Source organism: Episyrphus balteatus, chromosome 1, assembly GCF_945859705.1.
Source record: "Episyrphus balteatus chromosome 1, idEpiBalt1.1, whole genome shotgun sequence".
NCBI classification, from domain to species: Eukaryota; Metazoa; Arthropoda; class Insecta; order Diptera; family Syrphidae; genus Episyrphus; species Episyrphus balteatus.
Window position 1 is genome coordinate 169,435,928 of NC_079134.1, and position 23,243 is coordinate 169,459,170.

The 23,243-nt window shown below is 31.9% G+C and overlaps 1 protein-coding gene across 1 annotated transcript in view; it reads right to left on the reverse strand.

Annotated features, from left to right (window-relative positions):
- Positions 1-706: 706 nt before the first annotated feature.
- The window catches only part of LOC129912249 (UV excision repair protein RAD23 homolog B-like), a 35,996-nt gene continuing 13,459 nt past the window's right edge, over positions 707-23,243 (reverse strand). The window contains exon 2 of the mRNA XM_055990406.1: positions 707-1,659. Within this exon, the coding sequence (XP_055846381.1) occupies positions 707-1,659 (953 nt within the window). The remainder of the gene's footprint in view (positions 1,660-23,243) is intronic.

Here is a 23,243-nt window from a genome sequence, read left to right on the forward strand (position 1 = left end):
AATTAAGCTTTAGGTTATTATCTTTCAAATACGCTATAGAAGATTTTTGTATCTCTAATAGTTTATTTTTAATTTTGAATTGAAATTCTTTGCCGCACTCCGAAAGTGCGAGAGTGTAACGTTAGAAAATGGCGTCACTTTTTTGTGGTGGCTGCCATGGTTCATCGATTTATAAGACGTTATCACGTCAAAAAATTCAATAATCGAGTTTTTATCATAAGGTGAGCAATGTTCTTCTATAGCCATGTTTTATTGGTACTCAGTATTTTACTGAGTAAACATTTTATGCTCTAAATAACAAAAAACGATTACTTTTATTTATTTTTTATAATCCTTTATTGTTGAAGGGTACCAAACGTATATGTTAAGAAAAAAATTTTCTGTGTAAACCAACAAATAAAAAACTTTTGTTTATCCTTAGCAATCATTTGTTGTTGCTTACCGTGTAAAATTTTACTAAGCTAAGTACTGAGTTACCAATAAAACACGGCTTATATTAATAGTAAGCAACCATACTAAAATAATTTCCTAAGAACTCTTATTGCTGAACAAATAATATTTCAATTCTATCATACTCGTAGTTATCCTGCTGTTAAGACAGGTTCTTATTATGTTTCTATGATGTTCTACAGACCAAATGTTTACTAATCACCCACTTATACTATTTATCCGCAATATATAGCAGACGTACCCAACCTAACAGCCTTTACGCTAATAGTGACCTACCTGTCATTGCTCCTCCACTAGACGTTGGTCCACCAGATAATCCCTCACGAGTTGTTGTTGCTGCAGCCGATGTTATGGTTTGTGTCGTAGTTGCCACTAATCCCCCGCCAGCTTTGCAATTTCTTACTCCACCGCCACCGCCGCCACCACCACCACCACCTCCGCCTCCTCCACCACTGCCAACACTCGTAGTCACAATAGTTGTTGAATTAGACTTTGAATGATGAGCCTGCGGCTCTTGAGTTGTAATTTGAACAGTCTGAATTTGTTGTTGTTGTTGTTGGTGTCCACTCGTCCCAACACATGCATCCAAATTCACATCAACATACGTATTTGTTTGCAGTCCGGCAATATCCTTCAGATCAATCCAACTCGCCCCAACACGATCACAATCCGAAATGGGTAAACTCAAAACCCTCGTATCGTTCTCGTCGACAATCTGAAACGATTGTGTCGGTTCGAGCTTGACGATTATCGGTGGAACAACTTGATCTGTCGAAGTTGACGTACTTGTATGTGACTTGGGCACCAATTCCCGTACGTCAAATTTCAATACCGCCGAACTGCATTTGTCTGTTTGTTGCGATTGGTGTTGTTGTTGTGGTCGTTGTTGTTGTTGTTGTTGTCCACCGATTGTATAAACACGATGATGATGATGAGTAGTTGAATTATTTGCCGCTAGAGGTGGTGATGTCGCTTTATTAGCTGTTGTTACAGTTGATGTTGATGCAACTGTTAGCGACGATGACGGCGGTATCGGAATTATCGATATCGACGGAATTTTATTACGAAAATTCGCAGCAGTTTTTAGGGCTGCCGCCGATGATTGATGGCAAATTTGTATTTCGTCCGTGACTAGGCTGCTTGCTGCAACTGCCGATGCAACTGCCGATGCAACTGCTGCTGACGTGGATGATGATTGAACAACAACAACTGCAGATGATGTATGTGGGGACGATGATGGTGTTGATGATGTTGAAGAAGACGATGAAGATAATGAAGATGATGTTGATGATGATGATGACGACGACGACGACGACGATGACGACGACGCGGACGACTGAATTTTACGAGAAGTCGCCACTTTGTTAATTATATTTTTTTCAAAATCACACACAATTTTCAAATCAGTCACTAGTTTGTGTTTTTTTTTTAGTTTATTTTTGAGTTTTTATTTGTTATTTCAATTTTTTTTTTGTTTTAAAAAATAGTAAACAATTCAAGTTTACCGAGAGCTTTCCAGTACCTTCTATATGCGTGCGTTTAACCGTCAAAATTAGGGGGAGGGGAGAATGTGTTTAAGAATTCATGTCATTACCACATTCCAACACAACGAAACGAAACCAAACGAACCACACAACGAACACGAAAAACTATTTTTATGCACCCACCACTACAGCAAGGACATGAACCAATCCAATTTTCTCATAACCAAACAAAACCGACGAAACTAAACTTGACTGGAATTATTGGAAGAAGAGAGTCAAAAAAGGGGGGGTTGTTGGTGGGTGGGCGGATGGATGGATGGGTGGGTGGTAGTTGGATAGGTAGTTTTTTTTTTTTGTATTTGTTCTTTATCGTTTTGTTGTTTTTCTTGCTCACAGAAATATGCAATTTTTTTGTTTAGAATTTACTTATATTTAAGATTTTTTTGTTTAAAGAACAATTATTTTGTGCGAAGTTTACGATTTAAAAATTTAATTTTTATATTTTTATTTAAGTAGAAAAATTTGTAAAATTATATAAGAAAAATGTTTTCCGATTTTTTGTTTTCTTAAGTATGTAGTATACTTTTGGGAGTTTTTACGAATTTTTTTTTAGATTTTTGTGTTTTTATTCAGCGCAAGGTATATAAATTAAAATTAATTTTACAATTTAAAAAATTAACACACAAATATGTACGACATTAAAATAAGAGAAAAATCAGCCTTTATTTTGTTTAAAAATATTTTTTACTTTTTAATTTATCCCAAATTTTATTTGAAGACGTATTACGATTTTTTTTTTTTTGGGAGAAACGGCACAAAATTCAGTCGAGGATTTATATTTTTTTTTTTTTATATTTAATAAAAATTTTTTTTTTTAAATTACAATTTCGCACTTAAGTTGTTGCTGTTGTTGTTGTTTTTATAGATTTTGTTTTTTTTTTTGTTTGTTGTTTAGAAAATATTGCTCTCTGGTGATTTGTCGAATATTTTTTCGGTATTTTGTTGTTAAATATTAATTTTAAATATATTTTTAAATATTTTTAATCGAAGTTAATAATATTCCACCTTGCACCACCACCACAACACAACCAAGAGACCGCAGCTATGAGCTATTAGAGAGTCCTTTTTTTTCGATGAAAAATTTATTTTTTAAGGACTTGGTTGGTGTTGTATACACGAAGGAGGAAATGCAATGCGCACTCGATAGGATTTTCCTTTTTTTTTTTTTTTTTCCTGTGTGTTTGTGTGTATTTGTGGTAGATTTCGAGTTTCGAGATGATGATAATAATTTAAGGACGAAAAAGGAAAATAATTTTTGATGTGGTGGAACCGGAACTTAGAGGTGCTTTATTTATTGATGGTGTCAGGGAGGAGCGGTTTTCATTATCGATATACAAGACAGTGATGAAATTTACTGTTTTTTTTTCTCGATTTTTTTTTTCTTTACTTTTGGGGAGAATATATACTGTTTCGATGCCGAAAGAACACAACAAAAAACTCGATGATTGAAAACACGAATGGCGGATTTTTGATTTCTTCAAGTTAGTTCAGTGCGCTATAAGCTCTTTCGCTCTCTCTCTCTCGGTATCCTCTCCAAAGTCACACAAAAAAGAAACAAAAAAAAAAAAAAAAGTTTGATTTCAGTCAGTCGGTCGGCAATTTTCCAGGGGACACAGAAAATTATTTTCCCATGATAGAAGAGGAACTGGAATTTGGAACAAGTACTCAGTAGATGCAAAGGGGTTGATTGCTATAAAAGGGGTGGTTGAGGGATGAAGGGTTTGATAAAAGTGCACAACAATATGAAAAATGTAGAATTTTGGAAGGCTCTCTGAGACTTTCTATCTCTCTCGAAAACTGTCTGAAACTGTTGGTATTTTGTGTTGAAATCCTGCGCAGTGCAGTGTAAGGATTGGCTTGCAATTATTATTTTGTTTTTTTTTTTTTGTTGGAATTTTGAATGTGTGTTTTTAGGGTGATTTGTTTTCAGGTTCAGGGTAAATTCTGTGTTGAAATAATGGAGAATGGGGATATAGGTAGTTTGGATATTCCAGTTTTTCTTGTTGTTTTCGTGTTTTTTTTTTTTTTTGGAAAATTCAAACTACACATAGGAAAAATTGACAATGGAAATGCATAATGCTGCGCGAAAAAGGGGGCAAAGTTCGTGAAGAGAGCGATACACGAGTATAGTTGTTGGATGATGGTAATGGTGGTGGTGGATGATGATAATGGTGTTGGGGGATAGTTTTTTTTTTTTTTTTCTAAAACTTTTGTTAGGAGTGTAATTATATATTATTTGCTCCAAGTCAGCAGAAATGTACCTACTCTTTTGTGTGTGTATCTTTTTTGAATATTTTATATGTGAAACATTTGTTGTAGCATCTGAGAGAATCGATTTTGTGTTTTTTTTTTTTTTTTTGAATTTTCTATAGAAATATCATCACGACAACGACGACTGACGACGATGTTCATAGAGAGAAAACCAGCTGATTTTTGGATGGAATCTCTGTAGGCGCATATAGATTTTTGTTTTTTTTTTTTTTTGTCTTTTTGTATGCGGTTTTTTGTATTCTTGTCTTGGGTATAAAAAAATTAAAGGGGATGAATAGAGCGGAAGATAGGCATATAAATATTTAATGTCATAGCACGTGTGTTGAAATATTATTATTATTTGTATTTATATTAAAGTAGAATGTTTTGATGGGTTTTGATATTGCTATGGTTGCAGATAGTTAACAAGGGAGGAATGTATATGAGTCGAACTTGGATTTGGTGAAAAGGGGTTACGCGGTATGAACAATTAAAAATTAATTACTTTCGATTTTATTTTTGCGAAAATATTTAATAAGCAGGAAGGATATGTTTGGTTTTGGAAAAGTATTCGTTTCAGTTCGTTTCTACCCTAGTCCTGTTTTTTATTCCTTTACTTTTTTGTTCTAACTATTTAAACATGTTAAATTTTAAACAAATCTCAAGATAAATTTCCTTAATCTCTACCGAAACTTTAAAAAATCTGACCAAGTCTTGTTTTATCTCAGCAAATATAGATTTTAGATAAAATTGGTAATTTGAATTTTCTCACTTCTCGCCTGAAACTGGTTAATTTCAGTGATTAATCTCAATCCAATTTTCTCATTTTTAGTTGAAATTTGTAAAATCCGGTTAATTACACATTAAGCTTAAGATTTAGTGTCAGATTGGTCGAATCTGGTCGAATTACTCTTAAAAGTTAACATCTCACCCCAAATTTTCAACGAAACCTTGTAGGTACATTTCAGGCGAAATGTTATAATATTAAATGAAACTTCTAAATTTTAGCAAAAACTGATAAATCCTAGCAGAAACTTGTTAATTTCAGCTGTAACTGAAGGAAAATTGGTAAAAATCTCAAACGAAACTATTTAATTTTGGATAAAATTGGTACAAATCTTAGCTAAAACTGACTCATTATATTTTAAACTAAAGGATTTTTAAAGAATTTTGTAAATCTACAAGTTGATTTTAGCTTATTCTCAATGATTTTTGGAGGAACTAGTTTATGTCAACCGTTTCTGATTTATCTCATGCGAATCACGTTGACATCAGGTAGGTACCTATATTAAATCCAAGCCGAAATTCTCAGTAAAACTGGTAAACGTCTGTTAAAGCTATTAACTTGTTTTCAGGAGAACCTTCAGTCTTTAAGTGGGCCTTATTTGACGTCTATTTTAAATTAACAGCAACTATATCATGAAACTGGTATATTGACAGTAAAGTTCAATAATTTGAACCAATCTTTCGCCGCTTTAATGCTTCTTAATTGCATTCAATAGAGACAAAGTTAAAATCTTTTACGTTCACCACTTTGAAGGAAAACAAGCAACAATAAAGGTTCTTATTTGGTTTTTAAAGAATAAACTTGTTGACTGATGATTTTTCTTGCAATTTTTGTCAGAATTTGAATTATCAAAACGCTATCCTCTTAGCAAATAGGAGCTGACATTCACTAAAATAAGAGTTTCTTTCCTTCCACCATCGCCCAATAAAGCACAGAGTAATTAAGCAGACATCAAAAGACGTTTGTACAAGTTTTACAAGCGTTTAAGCTTCAAAAACAAAACTATCAAATCGGAGCTAACTACTGTAGGCAAAAAAGTACCAGTATTTAGTTATAATTTAAAACTGTTTTTGTTTTTTCTTCTAAGGTATTTCTCCGCCGATGCTATTTAACTGTGAAAAAGCTTTTTCCAATTCTAAAAATGATTCAAAATACTGGGATAAATTATAAGCAATTTAATCATGCAATTTATAATTGAGGAGGTGTTTTCCAAAACCAGCTATCTGACCTGAAGGTAGTTTTGAGTAAAATGCCAAAAACCTTTACTTCGTAATACAGAAGATATAGAGCAAAATAATCTTCTACAAATTTATTCTTTACGAAATTTTAATAAAATTAAAGTTTTCAAAATAAATATATCTTAAGTCTTTAGGTATATTGAAAATGCCTTGTTAAAAAGTCGGTATATCTGCTTTTGGAAGTATAATTGAATTATGTCTTCTTTTGGAAGTAAAACTATTAAAAAAAATCTTCTTTTGCAGGTAAAATCACGATTTTTTTTTAATTTTTTGTAAATAAACCTTTATCAATATCAGGTTTTTAGTTTATAACAAGAAAAAAAAAATACATTTTTATAAATGAAATTGAATTAAAATGCGTACTTGCTCTTGTAATTTGGAGTGTCTATTTTGGTTATTTGAATAGCTCTATATTTTATTTTTTTAAATGATAAGAAATAACAGTTTGCAAACTTTGAAAAAAATTGGTACGAAATATGCTAAAAAATAAGTCAATTTTCCCAAAAAACCACAACGCCATTTACATTATCCAAAATTTTTGAGAAAAACTAAAAACACAGATTCTTAATATTATTTACTAAAACCCTTAAGTACACAAAATTTAATTAAAATCGTTAGACCGTTTAGGTAATAGCACGGTGTACATATGGACGGACGGAACTAAGTAATGACGAAAACTACTTTTGTAACTCCTACATCATCGTAATGTGGCATTTTATCATACGCCAAATTGATATATTTTATACTGAAGAGGCCTTATTGCAAAGAACATTTTGCATAGGCCATTTTGGAAAAAACATTTGGTGTTCAATAGGCTGTTTTGGAAATAAAGTCGTTTTTTGAAATTGAATAACTATCTCATCAGGATCAGGCGCGCGTTGAAAAGACCTAAAAAATGACATGCATATCTCATTTTCTGATTTTTTTCCGATAGCTGGTTTTGGAAGTCAGCTCCTCAATTCATGCAAATACAAATGAGAACACTGAACACTTTATAATTGGAGTGTCTAATATTTCTTGAATATAAAAACGACGAGCACCAGTAGGGAAGTGGGGGCAAGACCGTTTTTGTACAATTTTGTAAAATTAGCAACACTTGCAATATAAAATAGGTGCTTTTTAGTTTGATCCATCACGTCTGTAAGTTTAAGCAAGTTCAGTTGAGACATAGAAGAGTTACGGCAAATTTTGTGATTTTTCATCAAATTGTTATCGTTCATGTGAAAATTAAGTTGTATTTTTAACACTGAAATAATTAAAATTTTTAACTTTTCCTTTTTTTCATAATAATAGAAAGTGAATATTAAAAAGTATTTTCACCAAATATGATATGACTGGGACAAGACCGCCCATGGGCGAAATTGGAAGCTCTGATGGTAGCTTAAGAAAAGTGAAAAAAGAAATTAACCGTTAAATCTTCCAAAAATCTAAGCGACAGGCACCAAATAATACTATAAGTGATGATTCTGAGAAAGATTACTTTGCAGACTGTATTTGTACCTTCTACCTGCAACTGTTTTCTTGATCCAATCCAAAGTATTGTTGGATTAAGTGCAAAATGTATACCAAGAGGCATAGTCGTAGCTAGGATTTCATTTCGGGTGATGTTACCTCAGACCGAACAACATTTTTCTTAGGAATCACAATACTTTGTACATATCAACTTTATTTAACTGCAAAAAGCAAATAGTCATTAGTACTGTGGCGAACCGAAAAACTTGCCAATATCCTCTTTAAGTATTTTTTAGGAGAGAAATTCGTAGTCAAAAGTTTAAAATAGCTCTGCTTACCGTAGAAGAATTTAAAAATGTACCGAATGTATACAAAGAGTGATAAGTTGTTTTATATAAGTTGCGAGCGTCAGCGATAAGTTGTTTTATATAAGTTGCGAGCGTCAGCGAGGAAGATTTTTTTTAATAAATAAATTTGAACCATTCTTAGGCTTTATACAAAAAATTTGTTCATACAATTTTATATATAAAAACATTGAAAAATGGAATTTTTCTCGCACTGAAATTTTGTGGCAAAAATTTGATATATTCTATTATATCAATTAAGTTCTAAATTAAGTCGGGAATGCTTAAAACTAAATATTTTAAATAATCCAAGTTGTTTGGCATAAACTAAGTAAGTAATTGTTAATTTTTTAATTTGAAACAATTTTAAATAAAAAGCTTAAAATATAACGAAATGTTTTACATAGGTACTACACTCTCTGAATAAATACATTTATTTTCGTTTATACACTGGATTTAAGCTTAACATAAAACAAAAGTGGGTAACAAGCAACTGAAGATATCTCGGACAGTAGAAAAGATATCGGAAAGATTTAAATAGATTTAACGGTAATATTTCAAAAACGAGATGTGATTGAATATTTCTGTCTTCGGATTCGAGTTCAGCAACCCTTGGGAAAAGTATAGTTTGGTCTCGGCACCAAACACCTTGTAGAAATACTTGTGTTATTTAAAGGGTTCTTAAAAGAACATTAACATGGTGCTTTAGGAAATTAAAAATGAGGTAAATAAAAACTGAAAAATCCCTTACCAAACGTTGTAATGGACCAAAACATTTTTGTTTTTCCTTATAAAAACTTCATTGACAGCTTCTTTAACGATGCAAATTGGTAGAGACTTTAAGGGAGATTTTCAGATAGGTAATTGAATTACTAAAATACACAAACAAAAGATTTAGTGCTGCACATATTAGACTTCTATTTGTTTATAATATATCTTTTGATTTTCTGAAAAAAAACATTTTCGGGGAGGGGGTTAAACCCCATAACTCCTCCCCTAAATACGGTTATGCCAAGAGGTACCACAAAGCTTGTGCTGGAGTGAGAACTTATTAAAATATTAGCATAATTATGTTATTACTGCAAATAGAGTGCATTTAAAATTAAAGAAACGGTCTTTTTGACAACAAAATTCGATAGGGCGGTCTTACCGCCATGTGGGGGCAAGACCGTTTTTTTGCTAGATATTTTTTCAAAACTTATTATCTTTTGGTCTATATTTTTATTTTTTTTTATAATAATGAGAGTTCCTGCATTAAAGAATTTACTTAATGAATTATTAAGACTTTATTTTAATTAAAAGTTGTTTTATATTGGTTTTTAAGACAATCAAACACTAAAGCGGCGGTCTTGTCTCTACTTACCCTATATGGTGTTTCGAGTACCCGCTATTGTACCTACTCTTCCAAAATTTTATTTGGGAAACTAGGGTAGTAGGTAATTAGTTTGAAAATAAGTAAAAAGATGTTCCTATGGATATTTAATGGAATAGGTAGAAATTGCTATTCGTATGCTAAGTTCATATACAAATGCATATGATTTTTGTGAATAAAAATTAAATCTGAAACCAGAAACTTATTACATTCAAAACTTTGTTTTATTGCTTATTCTGAATACCATTTTCTTGTATGTTTTTAATGAAGTCAACTGCATAATGCATAGTTCCTAGCTTGTTAAACATCAAAATATTGTACTGCAATACTGCTGTAAAACCCAAAATTCTGTGAACTATAACTTTTACCTTTATGTTTCTACCCTCTTCATGGCATAGATACCTACTTCAGGAAAAATATACATACGAGTATCTATAAAAATCTTTAACGTGAAATTATTCGCACGTTGTTACTTTAGAATTCTTGTGATATTCTGTCGTAAAACCTTCAAATCACGTTTCCATTTCGTTTCTCTCGTTAAATCAATATTATTTTATTACTCACGCATCATAAAAGCAAGAAACAAAAAATCCTTAAAAAAAGTGAATCAGTGTTTGTTTCTATCATGTTAACACAACATTATGCCAATCAATGTTGAAAATGCCTTCCGAAATCCATTCTCTGATTTCCCATTTGCATCGATTCTATATTTTTTTTTTTTTTCAATTTTCTATCCTAGCCGAAGCCAAGAACCACATCTTCCGGGCTCCCCATTGGAAACATTTTAATCCCAACGAACAATTAAGGTAGCTCCCCTTCAACCCAAACAAAAGTAAACAACAACAACTAATAAAAAAAAAAAAAAAACAATTCCCACTGTGCATCGAACAAAAAAAAAAAAAGAAAGAAAATACTGAAATGCGTGCAAGTTATAGCTCCTGCATACCAAACAATGCGCACGCACTAGAAAATTATCATCCCCGCATAATAGTTTTTTTTTTCTCCCCCGTGACGAAAAAAAAACTACTCATATAATATCATCCCTATTTTCTATTTTCATTTCGATCCCCCTTAACTATAGTAAGGAAATATTAAATACAAAAATACATACATTTTTCATATATCCCAAATGTACACATAAAGGTTATTAAAGTCGAAGATTCTTTGGGGAGACTTGAAAAAGAAAAAGAAAAGAAAAAACCCCATTGCATGTGTACCTACTTGGCATGCAAAGGTATAGAAATGCAGAAAAAAAGGGGGATCGGGAGTAGTACCATCAACTATTTATAGTGTGCGATGGCACAATTTCGACTTAGTATTCCAGGCAAATATATAGGACTGGTTTATTGGAAAATGGAGTAGAAGGAAAATGCCAAGTGCAGTCTGCTGGAAGCCGGGTGGGATGAGTTTTTGGGTTTTGTCGTGTGCTAAAAAATGGGTCGAATTATGTAACATAGCCAAAGCATACACTGGATAAGGGAAGGATATTCCAATGGAAGAGGGAAATAGATTTTCTCAATGTTTTTTTTTTTTTTGAAATAAGAAAGGAAGATATTGAGAGAGAGAGAGAGAGAGAGAGCTTTACAACGAAAGGATTAAAAATATTTAAAAAAAAAACATAACAGCCAGAAAAGCTAATACTAATGGTTTTGGTCCTCGATGACAAAATGTAAGCTTTTAGTTCTCAAGATTCAAATTATAACCATTTCAAATAAAATTGTCAGCTGTATTAGAAAAATTACACGATTTGTTTTCCAAATTTAAATTTTGAAAAAGTAGAATTTTTGATTGGACGACGAATTTTTCTTTTCTCTGCTTTTTGCTTAAGAGCGTAATAAACAATTAAGTTTTTTTTTTGACGTGATAACGTCTTATAAATCGATGAACTATGGCAGCATCTACGAAAAAGTGACGCCATTTTCTCCGTTTCACCTGAAATTTTTAGCAGTGCGGCAAAAATTTTAATTCAAAATTAAAAATAAACTATTGGAGATACAAAAATTTTCTATTTCTTATTTGAAAAATAATTATAATGACCTAAAGTTAATGAAGGATTTTTAAAAATTATTATTTAATAGGGTAAATAGGGGTAAACAAAATTGCAAGAAAGTGGCTTATTTAAAATCGTGACGTTGTAGAAAAATGATTTTTTTTTAATCAATAGTTAACTTATTTCATGGTATTTAAAAAAAAAAAATTTTTTAATGAAAACCAAGATATTAATGTTTTTTTTTTATATTAGACCTTTGACAAAGTAGTGATTATAGGTATAGGTAATGCATATTTTTTTTTGACAATTTGAAAAAAAGCCATTCGAAAGGTAATGACAAAAAAAGATTAGGGGTTTGTTACGGATTTTTTCCTAAGATTCTGCGTTTCGAAATATGAATTTTTGAAAAACACCTTTTTTTAGGGGTATTTTTGGGTGGGTTCTTATTTTTAGCACTTTTTCGTAGCTTTAAAAAAAAAACTCAAATTTATAGAACATATAGTTTATAGTCGTGTGCATGCATGTGAAAAAAATTCGTATTTTTAAATGATTTTACCGAATAACGGAAAAAACAAATTTTTTTTGTCCCAAGTTTTTTGACTGTTTTTTAACGTTTTTAGTTTTCATCTTATTTTCTTCAACAGATAAAGTAATTGAATTTACACTGAAGATAGATAAGATACAGGACTAAATTTGTGCAAAATTTCAATCAATTTTCGTATTTACAATTTTGAGATAACGGTAAAATAAAGTTCTTTCTTTTGATCTAGAGCAGAAAAAAAAATTTTATTTAACTTTATTGAGCATGCTTATAATATTACCGTAAATTCGATATATCACACATAACAATACATTTCGTCGGCTTAGAGTGTTAACCTGCTAACTCCCACCAGCTAAATCCACATAAAAATGATATCAAAAATTGATTTAAAATACAAAAAGCTTTTAAATCTTATCCATTCTTTTACATTTAAAAGTATGAAATCTAAGGAATTTATTGAAACATTTAGAAATATTTTATTTTTTAACGACTTTGTTACGAATGTAAAAGTGGAGTTAGCAGGTTTACACTCTAAGCCGACGATTTACTAGAAGCTACACAATGTTAAATTAAAAAAAAACTTCAGAAATACCTCAAAACACCTGTGCCCATGATCAGCCAGCAGTGTGGGAAGTACCGTATTCTCAGTTTGAAATATCGACATGGTTGGCTTTAAAAAATTCTTACTATTTTTGTAGGCATCGTAGAAATATGATTAAAGCGTCATATAAAAGGTGAAATAATAAGCTTTCGGATGAGATACAATTTATTATAGGTTTTCATATAAAAAAATGGATTAAATGGTGTTAGAAGATAAAAAAAAAGATTGATTTTTTCACATTTTTAATGAAAAATGATTGTTTTCAATAAATTAACTTTTCCGCACTGTTAAAATTTAAGTTTCTATGCCTTTATTCTTTTAAATGGTGTAGTTTTTTTGTAAGCTTTTCATTTAAAAAAAAATTGATAGGTATAATGAGAAAATAAAAAAGAAGGTATTTTGTTTTAGCTTTTTCTTGTATAAATAAAAAGTTATTCCGTTTGTCTACAAAACACACCGAAATAAATAAATGTAAGGTCTTAATTGCATGTTTTTGTTTTAATTGCATGTGATTTATTTGTACTATTGTCAAAGTAAAATAACAGGTCAATTTTCAAAATAATAATACTTGTAATTGGATGGGAGGGGTCAAAATTCCGAAAACCAAAATCCAGAAAACCTGAAATCCGGAATGGGTCAATAGTCTATAAAACATAAACAAAAAACATCTTAATCTAAGCCCGTGTCAAAAAATACCGTTTTGATATCTGATGTTCTATCAAACTTCAGAAACAAATCTGAAGTTGCAATTTGTCATTTCTCGACTTTTTTCAATTCCCTATCTCACCTTTTCATCCCAACCTAGTAAAACTTGTTTAAAATCTCCTTTCCCAAAAGTGATGTTGTTGCAATCTGATTTATTTCTAATTGGTATCTCTCTCTTATCTGTCCCATTACAAGTAAATTAACACCTAAGGAGCTGAATAAAAATATCATATCAAGTCGTAAACCATTTAAATAGCTTCCTCATTATTCTTACCTCAGCTGGAAACCGGCCAAGAATCTCAATGCCAACAAAAAGCATAGAAAAAACTCCATAAAAACAGCAATATTGCAAAACACCAGATAAACTGCAACAAGCCAATATATCGGTAATCCCTCTTTGAACACCTTGTATTAATCATTTATTACCCAACACTCTTGGCAAAGTCATTATACAAACCAAAACAGAAAAAGCAGAAAAGCAAAAAAAAAAAACATTCAATAACATTAACTGGCCAACAAACGGCTCAGAGGTACTTCTATCAAGTGCTTCCAATAACGTATTTGCACTTAATGTCAGTAATCATTGCCTACCATACCGACCCAATCGAACAGCGAAGAAACCGTCCAAGTCCATCGATATAGCCTCTACAAAAAAGAAGAAGAACCATCTTCATCAAGCTCTGCCTTAACGAGCCTAGATGAATAAAAATAAAAAAAAGTAAATGGAAAATACGTCTGCCATGTTATCCGCGCGCCACCCCCTTCAGGCAGAATCTGCTTGCAGAAGCATTAGCAGAACTCCAGCACGAAACCATTTTTACCCAAAACAACTATCAGAAATGATACTACGGTAACCAAACCATGATTCCCCGAGACTCGCTCTTGGATTCTTGGTTCTTGATAATAGCCTGAAAGTCCCGTAACTAAGTCCCACTTTTTTTTTGTTGTTCGCCAAACAAACGGGCAAAGCATGCAATGCGCAGTAAGATAGTCCCAACAAACCGGCATGCAACATGACTTAGAAGACAAACGGCTTGTTGTTGTGATGGCGGTGGTGGTGAAGTTGGTTGAGAGGAGTATATTGCAACTTTCCATCGATTCTTTATTAACTTAGCCTTGTTTTTTCAATTGACTTGGCTAAGTGCACTGCACGCAGCGCGCAGAAGCAACATCAGAAAACCGCGGAGTGCTCTTTTGCCACTCTTCTTGAAGCGTTCGCGGCGGGAAATCACATTCTGCCCCGAACTCCCCTTTTTTTTTTGCAGTTTGTTGATGATGGTGCGGAATTGGCTGCACGCAGAGAAACCTAAAGTCAGTGGATGGATGTGTCTCCGAGTGCAGCGATGCGACACAACAAACACGAAATCGCAGAAGCCAAAGTTGCATGAATTGGATTGGATGAAGAAGAGTAGGTACAAAAACATAGTAGTAACGCCACGCTGCAATACGTTGTTGTTTGGTGCTGCTGCAGCAAGGAAACATTCTTAACATTGTGACTTTTGCACTTCTAAGAAAGTAGAAACAAACGGTATCTGCTGCGTCTGGGGCAGCAAGATTTGCAGCCTGTAATTTGTTTAAAATTGCTGTTTTTTTTTTTGTTGTTGTTGTGTTTTGTGTGTGTAGGATGCGTGTCTCGTGGTATGATGACAATGTTGAAAGAAAATATTGCCGGAAGTTGCAATATTCTTTGAGTACTTTTTTTTTGTATCAGGTACAACTGATGTCTGTTAGAAAATTTATTTGATTTATTCTTGTACTTCTGGAGGGAAGACGAGATACGAGAAACACTTACTCAATGAACATTTGATTGCTGGGAAAAATATTTCAATTTAATCATCACTTAACAGTTACTTTAATTGATAATGACTTTAATGTAAGTTCAAGCTGAATTGCATTAAAAAAAACTTGTTGCGGAATTACACATAGTTCCGTTATAATACGAAGGACATTCGACTTCTTTGTACAGACGTTGGTAAACTGAGATGGTTGGATTAAAGCACATAAAAACAGATTTCCACAGGTTTTTAAGTGTTTGATCTTAAAATATTTGCCTTACATTAGACAATTGTTATAAGCATAATTGTTCTACATCACCGGTAATTTTACTTGATTAGGTGAATGAACAAAACAAAAACAAATAGGAAACTTCTATTTCAATTTAAAAAAAAAAAGCGGCGGTTTGTACAAGACGGTTTTATTGAAGTTCTTGTTATCTACTGTAAATCTACTCCGTTTAACCAAATATTTCCATTGAGAGGTAAATTATTAGCCATTATTTTTTGTTAAAAATTATTGAAAAACTAAAATGATTCTTAAATACACAAATACCTACATTTTTTTGTGAATATATGCAATTGTTCGTCGGACATTGATTGTCTTTTTATAAAACTAATTCTTGAATTACAATGTGTAACATTTGCTCTCAATAATATGAAATCAAACTGAGTAGTAAAATGAATTCACGGAAATAAAAAAAACAGCCAAGTTCGCCTATCAGCTCTTTTGTTTAAAATGGGCCAGCAATGCTAACTCAAAAGCGAGCATTTATTTATTTTCAAGTTGAAATCATACAAAAATATTGTATAAAGAAAATAAAAGATGTTTCATTCATTTTATCAATATACAGAAATTCAAGTTTTGTCATACAATCGTCACTCTATGCCCCAGACCATGGCAACATCTATATTTTTGGAAAATGCGATATGAATTAGGTATGGACATACATATCTAGAAAATTACTTTTTGAGGGCATTAAGTATTAGATCAAATTTTTCTTAATAATATCATAAAGATATTCGTATCCAGTTTTTTTTTATGACTACACTGAGGGAAAAAATAAATTGAAATTGAAACCTCGTTGTTTTAAAGTTAACTACTTTTATTTATGTGTCTTTAAGATACGAACCCATCAAAAATTAACCTATTTTCCACGTCGATTTTAAAATGTCCATCTTCAACGCAAAATCATTCCGAAAAATAGTTAAATCAATGTGGTTTTCATTGATTTCACGTTGTTTTATGGTGGCTTTTCCCTCAGTGTAGTTCATTGGGATTTGGATACGAATATTTTCTAAACGGTCAAAGCAATCGATATAACACTAAGGACTTTGTTTTTGAACGTTTACGGTCTTTTAAGAATACATCATCATACTAATTTGATTATAATGACTTTTCAGTGAATTAGAAAATGTTGAAAAAGTAAAAAATGCTTTTATTAATTTTTCCTCAAAAATCTTTCCAATTATGAAAAAAGTATAAAAAACTTTTTTTGTAGAACAAACGAATTTTTAATAATTTTCTTAAACTTTGGATCCCGAATATCTTTTAAAGGGTTAGATAAACGAGAAAAGTGCATTCAATTTCCTAAAAGAATATGTAAAGAAATTTTTCGAAAAAGTCGATTGATAAAAAAATGATTTTTTTTTTTAATATGAGATTGATGTTAAAATGGATAACTGCGAAGCGGAGAATCTTCCCATTTTTATTTACAGCTCATATTTGGTGAGTATGCTCTAGAGGTGTCTAGCAATCGACTTTTCCGAGTATAAAATAAAAAAAAATATATTCGATTTCTTTGACCCACCTTAATGCGCAGGCGTATTGAAAATGAACTGTTGGTGAAATTCGAAAAAAAAAACAGGGTTCACTATATCGATACTTTATAGCTCAATAGTTAGAGTAGTTCGTATTTAATTTTAGTGGTACACCAAATTGAAGAGTTCATATAGATATCGAGAATCTGCTGTACCTCTAAAAATACAAAGTGCTAAAAAAAATTTGTGTTAATTTTTTTTTGTGGGCAATATTTTCAATTTTATGTCACAAATTTTTTTTTATATTTTAAAAAACCTGTATACTTTCTATTATACTGCCGATTTTAATGATACAATTGAAGGGTCCAGGGGAAAAACGGCACATGTCCACTTTTTATCAAAAATAAACTAATGATGAGGTCTTGTAGTATTTACTGAGCACTGTCTGATGGCATTCTTACTTTTAGAAAACAAATTTAAGCATTGCTAAGAAAATAAATAACTGACGTGACTTTAGGACTTTGTATGAAGAACAAAATTTTAAAATGCGTTTTTCTCGGAATGAGTTAAAAAGGACTTTTGCTGTTTTTCCCCTGGACCCTTCAATTGTCAATTTTAAATTTTAAAATTTCAATTAATACTGCTAAGCCATTCTAATTTTTTTTTTTGCAAGAACGACGTTATTGTAGATTTTTGGAATAATGATATCGATTTCTTCGGAAGATAATCTTCCCGTAAGAATAATTATACAAGTTGCAAAAAAAAGATTCCATATTATTTACCCCTATGTCTAAAATCTTTATTTTGGGTTTGTGAATAATCTAAAAGTATTTTTATAGCATAAACTTGGCAACTTTAGAAGAAAACAAGATGAATTTGATAGTGACGATGACAATATTCTTTTATGATTGCTCAAATAAAATAAGATTTAAGCAAACTTCGTTACATAACATTCTATTTTAACCCTCTGTAGGCACACCTCTTTTTTGTGACGTGATAGGCACACGGGTGCGAATTTGGTTTATACTTTTTCATGTCGCTAGAACTTTTTTCGGTCACAATATTTTATAGAGAATCAAGTATGAAATTGATGTAGAATATTCCGATTAATTCGAATATTGTATTCACAATTCCGAAAAAAAAATATTTTCACCCTTATAAAGAGACTTTTTTGTGACCACTTTTTTGAAAAATCGTAATTTTTTTATTTTTGTCCTGCCAAATTTGCACCCGTATGCCGACAGAGGGTTAGAATAACTTTAGTAAAAATGCATCCATTCTTTAGTTTCGAAACAATGAATCGCAGGTGACATAAGTTTTAAAGTAATGTAACGAGAGTTACCTTAATAATTTCATATTTTTTATCGAAATATTGAACAAATGTTTCTTTTGTGACTTATATTGAAAGTTTGTAATTTTGTTTGCATGGAATCTTCGTTAAACATAAATTAAGATTCTAAAGTTGCAAAAAAAAAAATTCCTACTATCAAAATTAAAAAACTTGTGTCCGTTACCAACAGAAATTTATTTTTTCTTAGCAAATGATAGAAATAAAAAAAAAAATTGTTTTACCTACTTAACTACGAAAGTAATGAGTAGAGTATTTTTCGTTTAAATTTATATTTAAATTAAAAAAAAAATTATCTATTTATTTAGTTAGAAACTTGCCAACTTTGTTAAAGTTAGTTTAGGTGCATGTACAATTTAATTACCTACATAATTACGCATTGTACTTTTAACCCCATCACAAGTTGTGTTTTATTTTTATTATTGACTCACCTCTTATAGTGCTCGGCATTTTATATCCTTTTTAATCCTTTTTCCTTAAAGTGGTTGATCTTAATAATCCAAAAGTGTATATTTTCACAAAGTTTTCACAAAAACACAAAAAAACTGTTAAGTTTCACATAAATCATTTCATAATCATCACTTAATTCTATTCTATTTTATATTTACGTAATATTACGTAACAAGGCACTTTTAACATCTTTCAAATATTTAGGTATTTATCATCTTTTTAACATTTCACATTATTCGTTACATGAGATTTCTTATTTAATTTTTTTTTTTACAAAAACAATCTTCACTCGCAGTGGGAATTACAAAATAAAAATGGCATATGGTTTTTGAGAATAATTACACGTCACCGCGATTAAATTTCCCATGAATTTTAAATTCAATACAAAAGTATATTTAACCAAAAACAAAAATCAACATCCGAATAATAATAAATTTATTAACCCGAAAAATCCGTTAGAATAAAAACAAAAATACAAAAACAAACAAACTTTTATCTCCCACTGAACACCACCAAAACAAAACAGAGGTATCTGACCTCTCGCCAAGCGGACTATCAGATGCTCACTAAAATGGTACATTTCATTGGTAAGATCCAACCGAACATCATCATCATAATCACCATGATCGTCGTCGTCTCCAAGTCGAGAGTCTTCATGATCTTCGTCATCCAGAAGAACAAGGAAAAAGTGTTCTTTTCCTCACCAAAAAAGAAAAGACCTCTCGCCATAAGTTAGAATGAAACAAACACCCATCATACAAAAAATAATATCCAAAGAGAAGCAGACTCCCTTTCCTGGTTTGTGCCTGGCTTTCTAACCAACCAATATCCCCAAGAATTAATAAAAAAAAAAAAAATAAAAAAAAAGTTCCAACAGACACACAAACGGTTAATCGGGTTCTTCTTTCTTGTTTTGTTTTCGTATCTTCACCAGACATTCTTACTACTCTGTCGATCCACAATCCGGGGAGTTGTCCCCAAGATACCTCTATACTCTCGATGGTGTGGTCAGTATAAGTTGTAAGAATCCTACACAACATCCCGAGTCGAGATAACTTCTTCTTCATACCAACAATCGATTCCGCATTTCTCTCCATCGTCATCGTTTTTATGAGAAGAAGAAAGTCAAGAACAAGAAATCTCTTCCTTATGAAGGCGCAGCAGCAAAAGCCCCTCAAGCCTATAAGATCGCGAATTTGTTGTCTCACTTAAGAGTGAGTAAAGAAGAGGAGGAAGATAAAAAAATAAATCAAAACAAACAATTCCAAGCGCAGAGCGGAGGTCGTAGGTGGGTGACAGTGCGACAGTGAGAGGGGTGCGCAATGATTCTCACCTTCTTCGTTTTTATTGCTCGTGTCTTGAGAGGTTCAACAAAAGTCAGAGAGTCAACGAGTTACAGAACGAAGTTGTTGTCAAAGAAGAAAGATGGAAAGAACTTCCAATTCACACCAACAGTTACAACAACGCCATTTTTATGCGCAGAAGCTGTTTTTGAAAAAAGTCCAGTTAAACCAGATCCCGCCGAACAGATACAGTAAAGATATTTTGCAAGAGAGACGGAGAGTGAGAGAGTAGCCTACCAGAGAGAGAGTTGATGACTCCCCCAGGTCCCAGTTTAAAAAAAAAACTATATTTGGCCAAAATAAATAAAGAGACCCACACAAAAAGTTGGAGAAGATGAATTCGAAGTCAAGACTCGAAAAGTTTGTTTGGGCGCCATTTCGCCGCTGATATTGGTGATAGGTACGAGCTGTGAGGTGAGCGAACTTTGATGACGTTTTGCTTGGTAGTGCCACTGCCATGATCAAACATTGTTGAAGAATGTTGGTTAGGACCCTTTTTGGGGGGAAAGAGGAAGACTTTCATCTTGGCCTATCTTTCTGAGCCTTTAGAACAGAACCTACTTGCTACAGCCAGAGCACCGCAAAAGATGACATAATAGTTTTGTTGACTCTCTGGATGGAGATTTTTTTTTTATTTGTCTCTTTTCTTCTTCATTTTCTGTTTGTTTAGATTTCTGTTTGATCCGAATGATCACTCCGCCAGCCGCCGCTATAAGAAGCAAGCGACAATAACACGTAAAGTTGGTGTGGACACCAAGATTTGTTCTCCAACTTCAAGTACTTTTTTTTTATTTGAAGACTTGAGGAGAACTGGCTGGACTGGGTGACTTGAGAGAGATTGCGCAGACGAGCTTAAAAGGAGGATCATAATGTTGTTTGTATATTTGCTAACAAAATAGTTGCAATGCCGGTTCCTCATCCATATTATGTGGCTTCGAGGAAGATGGAACAAGTATTTTTCTTATTTTGTTTTTCCTCGGGAAGATTTCAACTTTGGAGAATATGTATGGGAAAGGTATCTATATAATGTTGGTATACTAACTCGATGGTCGATAGTTTTTAAGTGCTTAGATGCAACAGAGAGGGGGCATTTGTTGAGACTCAACAAAAACTATGTTTTGTGTACTGACCTACTTTTTTCAGCGACTTTGGGACGCATAGTTTTTGTAATTTTTGTTTTGGTTTTTTTCTATTATAATACCGGTTAAAGTGAATTCAATGAGGAGGGGTGAGGAGGTCAGTATGTTTTGTGCATAAAGGATGTGACTTGACCATAGGTTGTGCTGGTTTAAAATTTTTGTTTTTTTTTCCAAACGACTCCAGCAGTGGAAAATTTTGTTTTACCTTCATTGCAAATAAAATGAACACTGTTTTCAAATTTGTATTACTATATAAATGGCCGTTTCAAATTGTAGTTTTAGGTCATTTAAGGACAACTTTTTTTAATTCATTGATATTTTATTTTTTTGTAAAAAGTTTAAGTACATGATACTTTTTTTTTAGCAAATAATCACTATAAACCGATATTCTCCAGGATAACTTCTATATATTAAATTTTTTTTAAGTAACCTTTTCTAAAACTATAGAAACAGAATCATCTTATTACCAAGCATACTTTAGAAAAATTAACATTTGAAAAGATCCAAAGAAACGTTGAGAACAACCTCAAATTAAAAATGTCCGGATCGTGAAAATGAATACGGACAATGACTTCTTGGACTTACCTGTTGCCAATCCACTGAAAAATCAGAACATGATTTTTAACTACTTAGCGATATTCCTTCATAACAGTTTTAGGATTAACCCATTTCCGGCGGCTACCAGTTCCAGTAGACCTAGGAACTTGAAATTTTACAAACTATCAGTTTTCGGTCTAATTAGAAGAAATCTGAAAAAAAATTTTGGAAAAGCTTCTGGTTTTCCGGAAAATTGACGTTGCGTTTTCGCAACGCTCGCCGAAAATGGGCATTATAAAAAATATTAAAAAAAATTTTTTTTATATAAAGTATAAATCAGTTTTATTTGAATATTTTTATGAAGAAATGAATTAAATATACATAAATACACTGGGCATTGAAAAATTATTGAAAATAAAAAGACCAAACGCGTTCGAAAATACTACTTCAAATTTTACTAAAGCTCGAATTTTAAAAGTCCTAAAAAAGCACGAAAAAAAATTCTTCACACAAAAATCCGAAAACAGGTCGATTAGATAATTCAACAATCTCTCAAAATCACTTTATTTTAATTTATAGTTAGTTATGTTCCAGAAGCCTTTAAACATGACGTGGCGAAATCGCAACGCTAGCCGGAAATGGGTTAGTTGAATTAAGATCCAAAAATAATAATTAATAATAATAATTCCTGGTTTCGAAAACGACGCTTAAAAATAGTTCCATGGTGTAACTTCGGTCCCACGTAATCTCATCACTCAATAGTAATATACTTCAGAATCATTTTTTTAGTGACAAGTGAATCTGTGAAGAAGCCTCATTTTAGTCTGTGAACTAGTAGATTATTCAGTTAATATTCCGAATCTAGATGCCTGAATTTTATGGAAATATTGAAAGGCTTAGAAACGCTGATTAAAAAAAAAAAAAACATTATTTTGCACAATATTTTCTAAAACACAGTAATCAGCTGTAAGAAGCCCAATCTAATAAAATAAAGTCAAAAGTCAACTGATACATTATAGGCTAACTATAACTTCAGTAGAAAAGTGGGTTAAATGTGATATCGTCAAAAAGTTGCAAGGTTGTTTTAAAAAACAGTCTCTGGTTCATAAAAGCCAATACAGATTTCAGAAAAGTCCAAAAATACAAGAAAGTTTTTTCGAGAATTCCCAAACACTTTCATCACTTGCAAGTCGTGTCCATGATTTAAGTCGAAATTCTGATTCATTCTTATCCAATAGAAGCACTGAGACAGATTACGAATACTCACCTTTTTTTAGTACCTACAGCTGAGTTGAAAAATCTTAAAATTTGCGTACCGTTATTTGTTGAGAAGAAGCAACAACTATCTTATTCTTTCTAAAAATCTTTGGTGATTGTCTACTGTGTTAATAGTTTACTGAGGAACTGAACGGTTCAAAAAACCTTGTACATTCGAAATACAAGATTCAAAGACAAATTTGAATTGACTTGAAAAACTGTGGTTGTTATATCTCAAACACTTCAAGAGAACAAAAATAGAAATATTAAGTTATACGAATAAAACTTAAGGTTATGTGGGACTTACTTGGAAAATTAATCAAAAAAAAAAATTATAAGATTACTAGCTGACCCGGCGGACT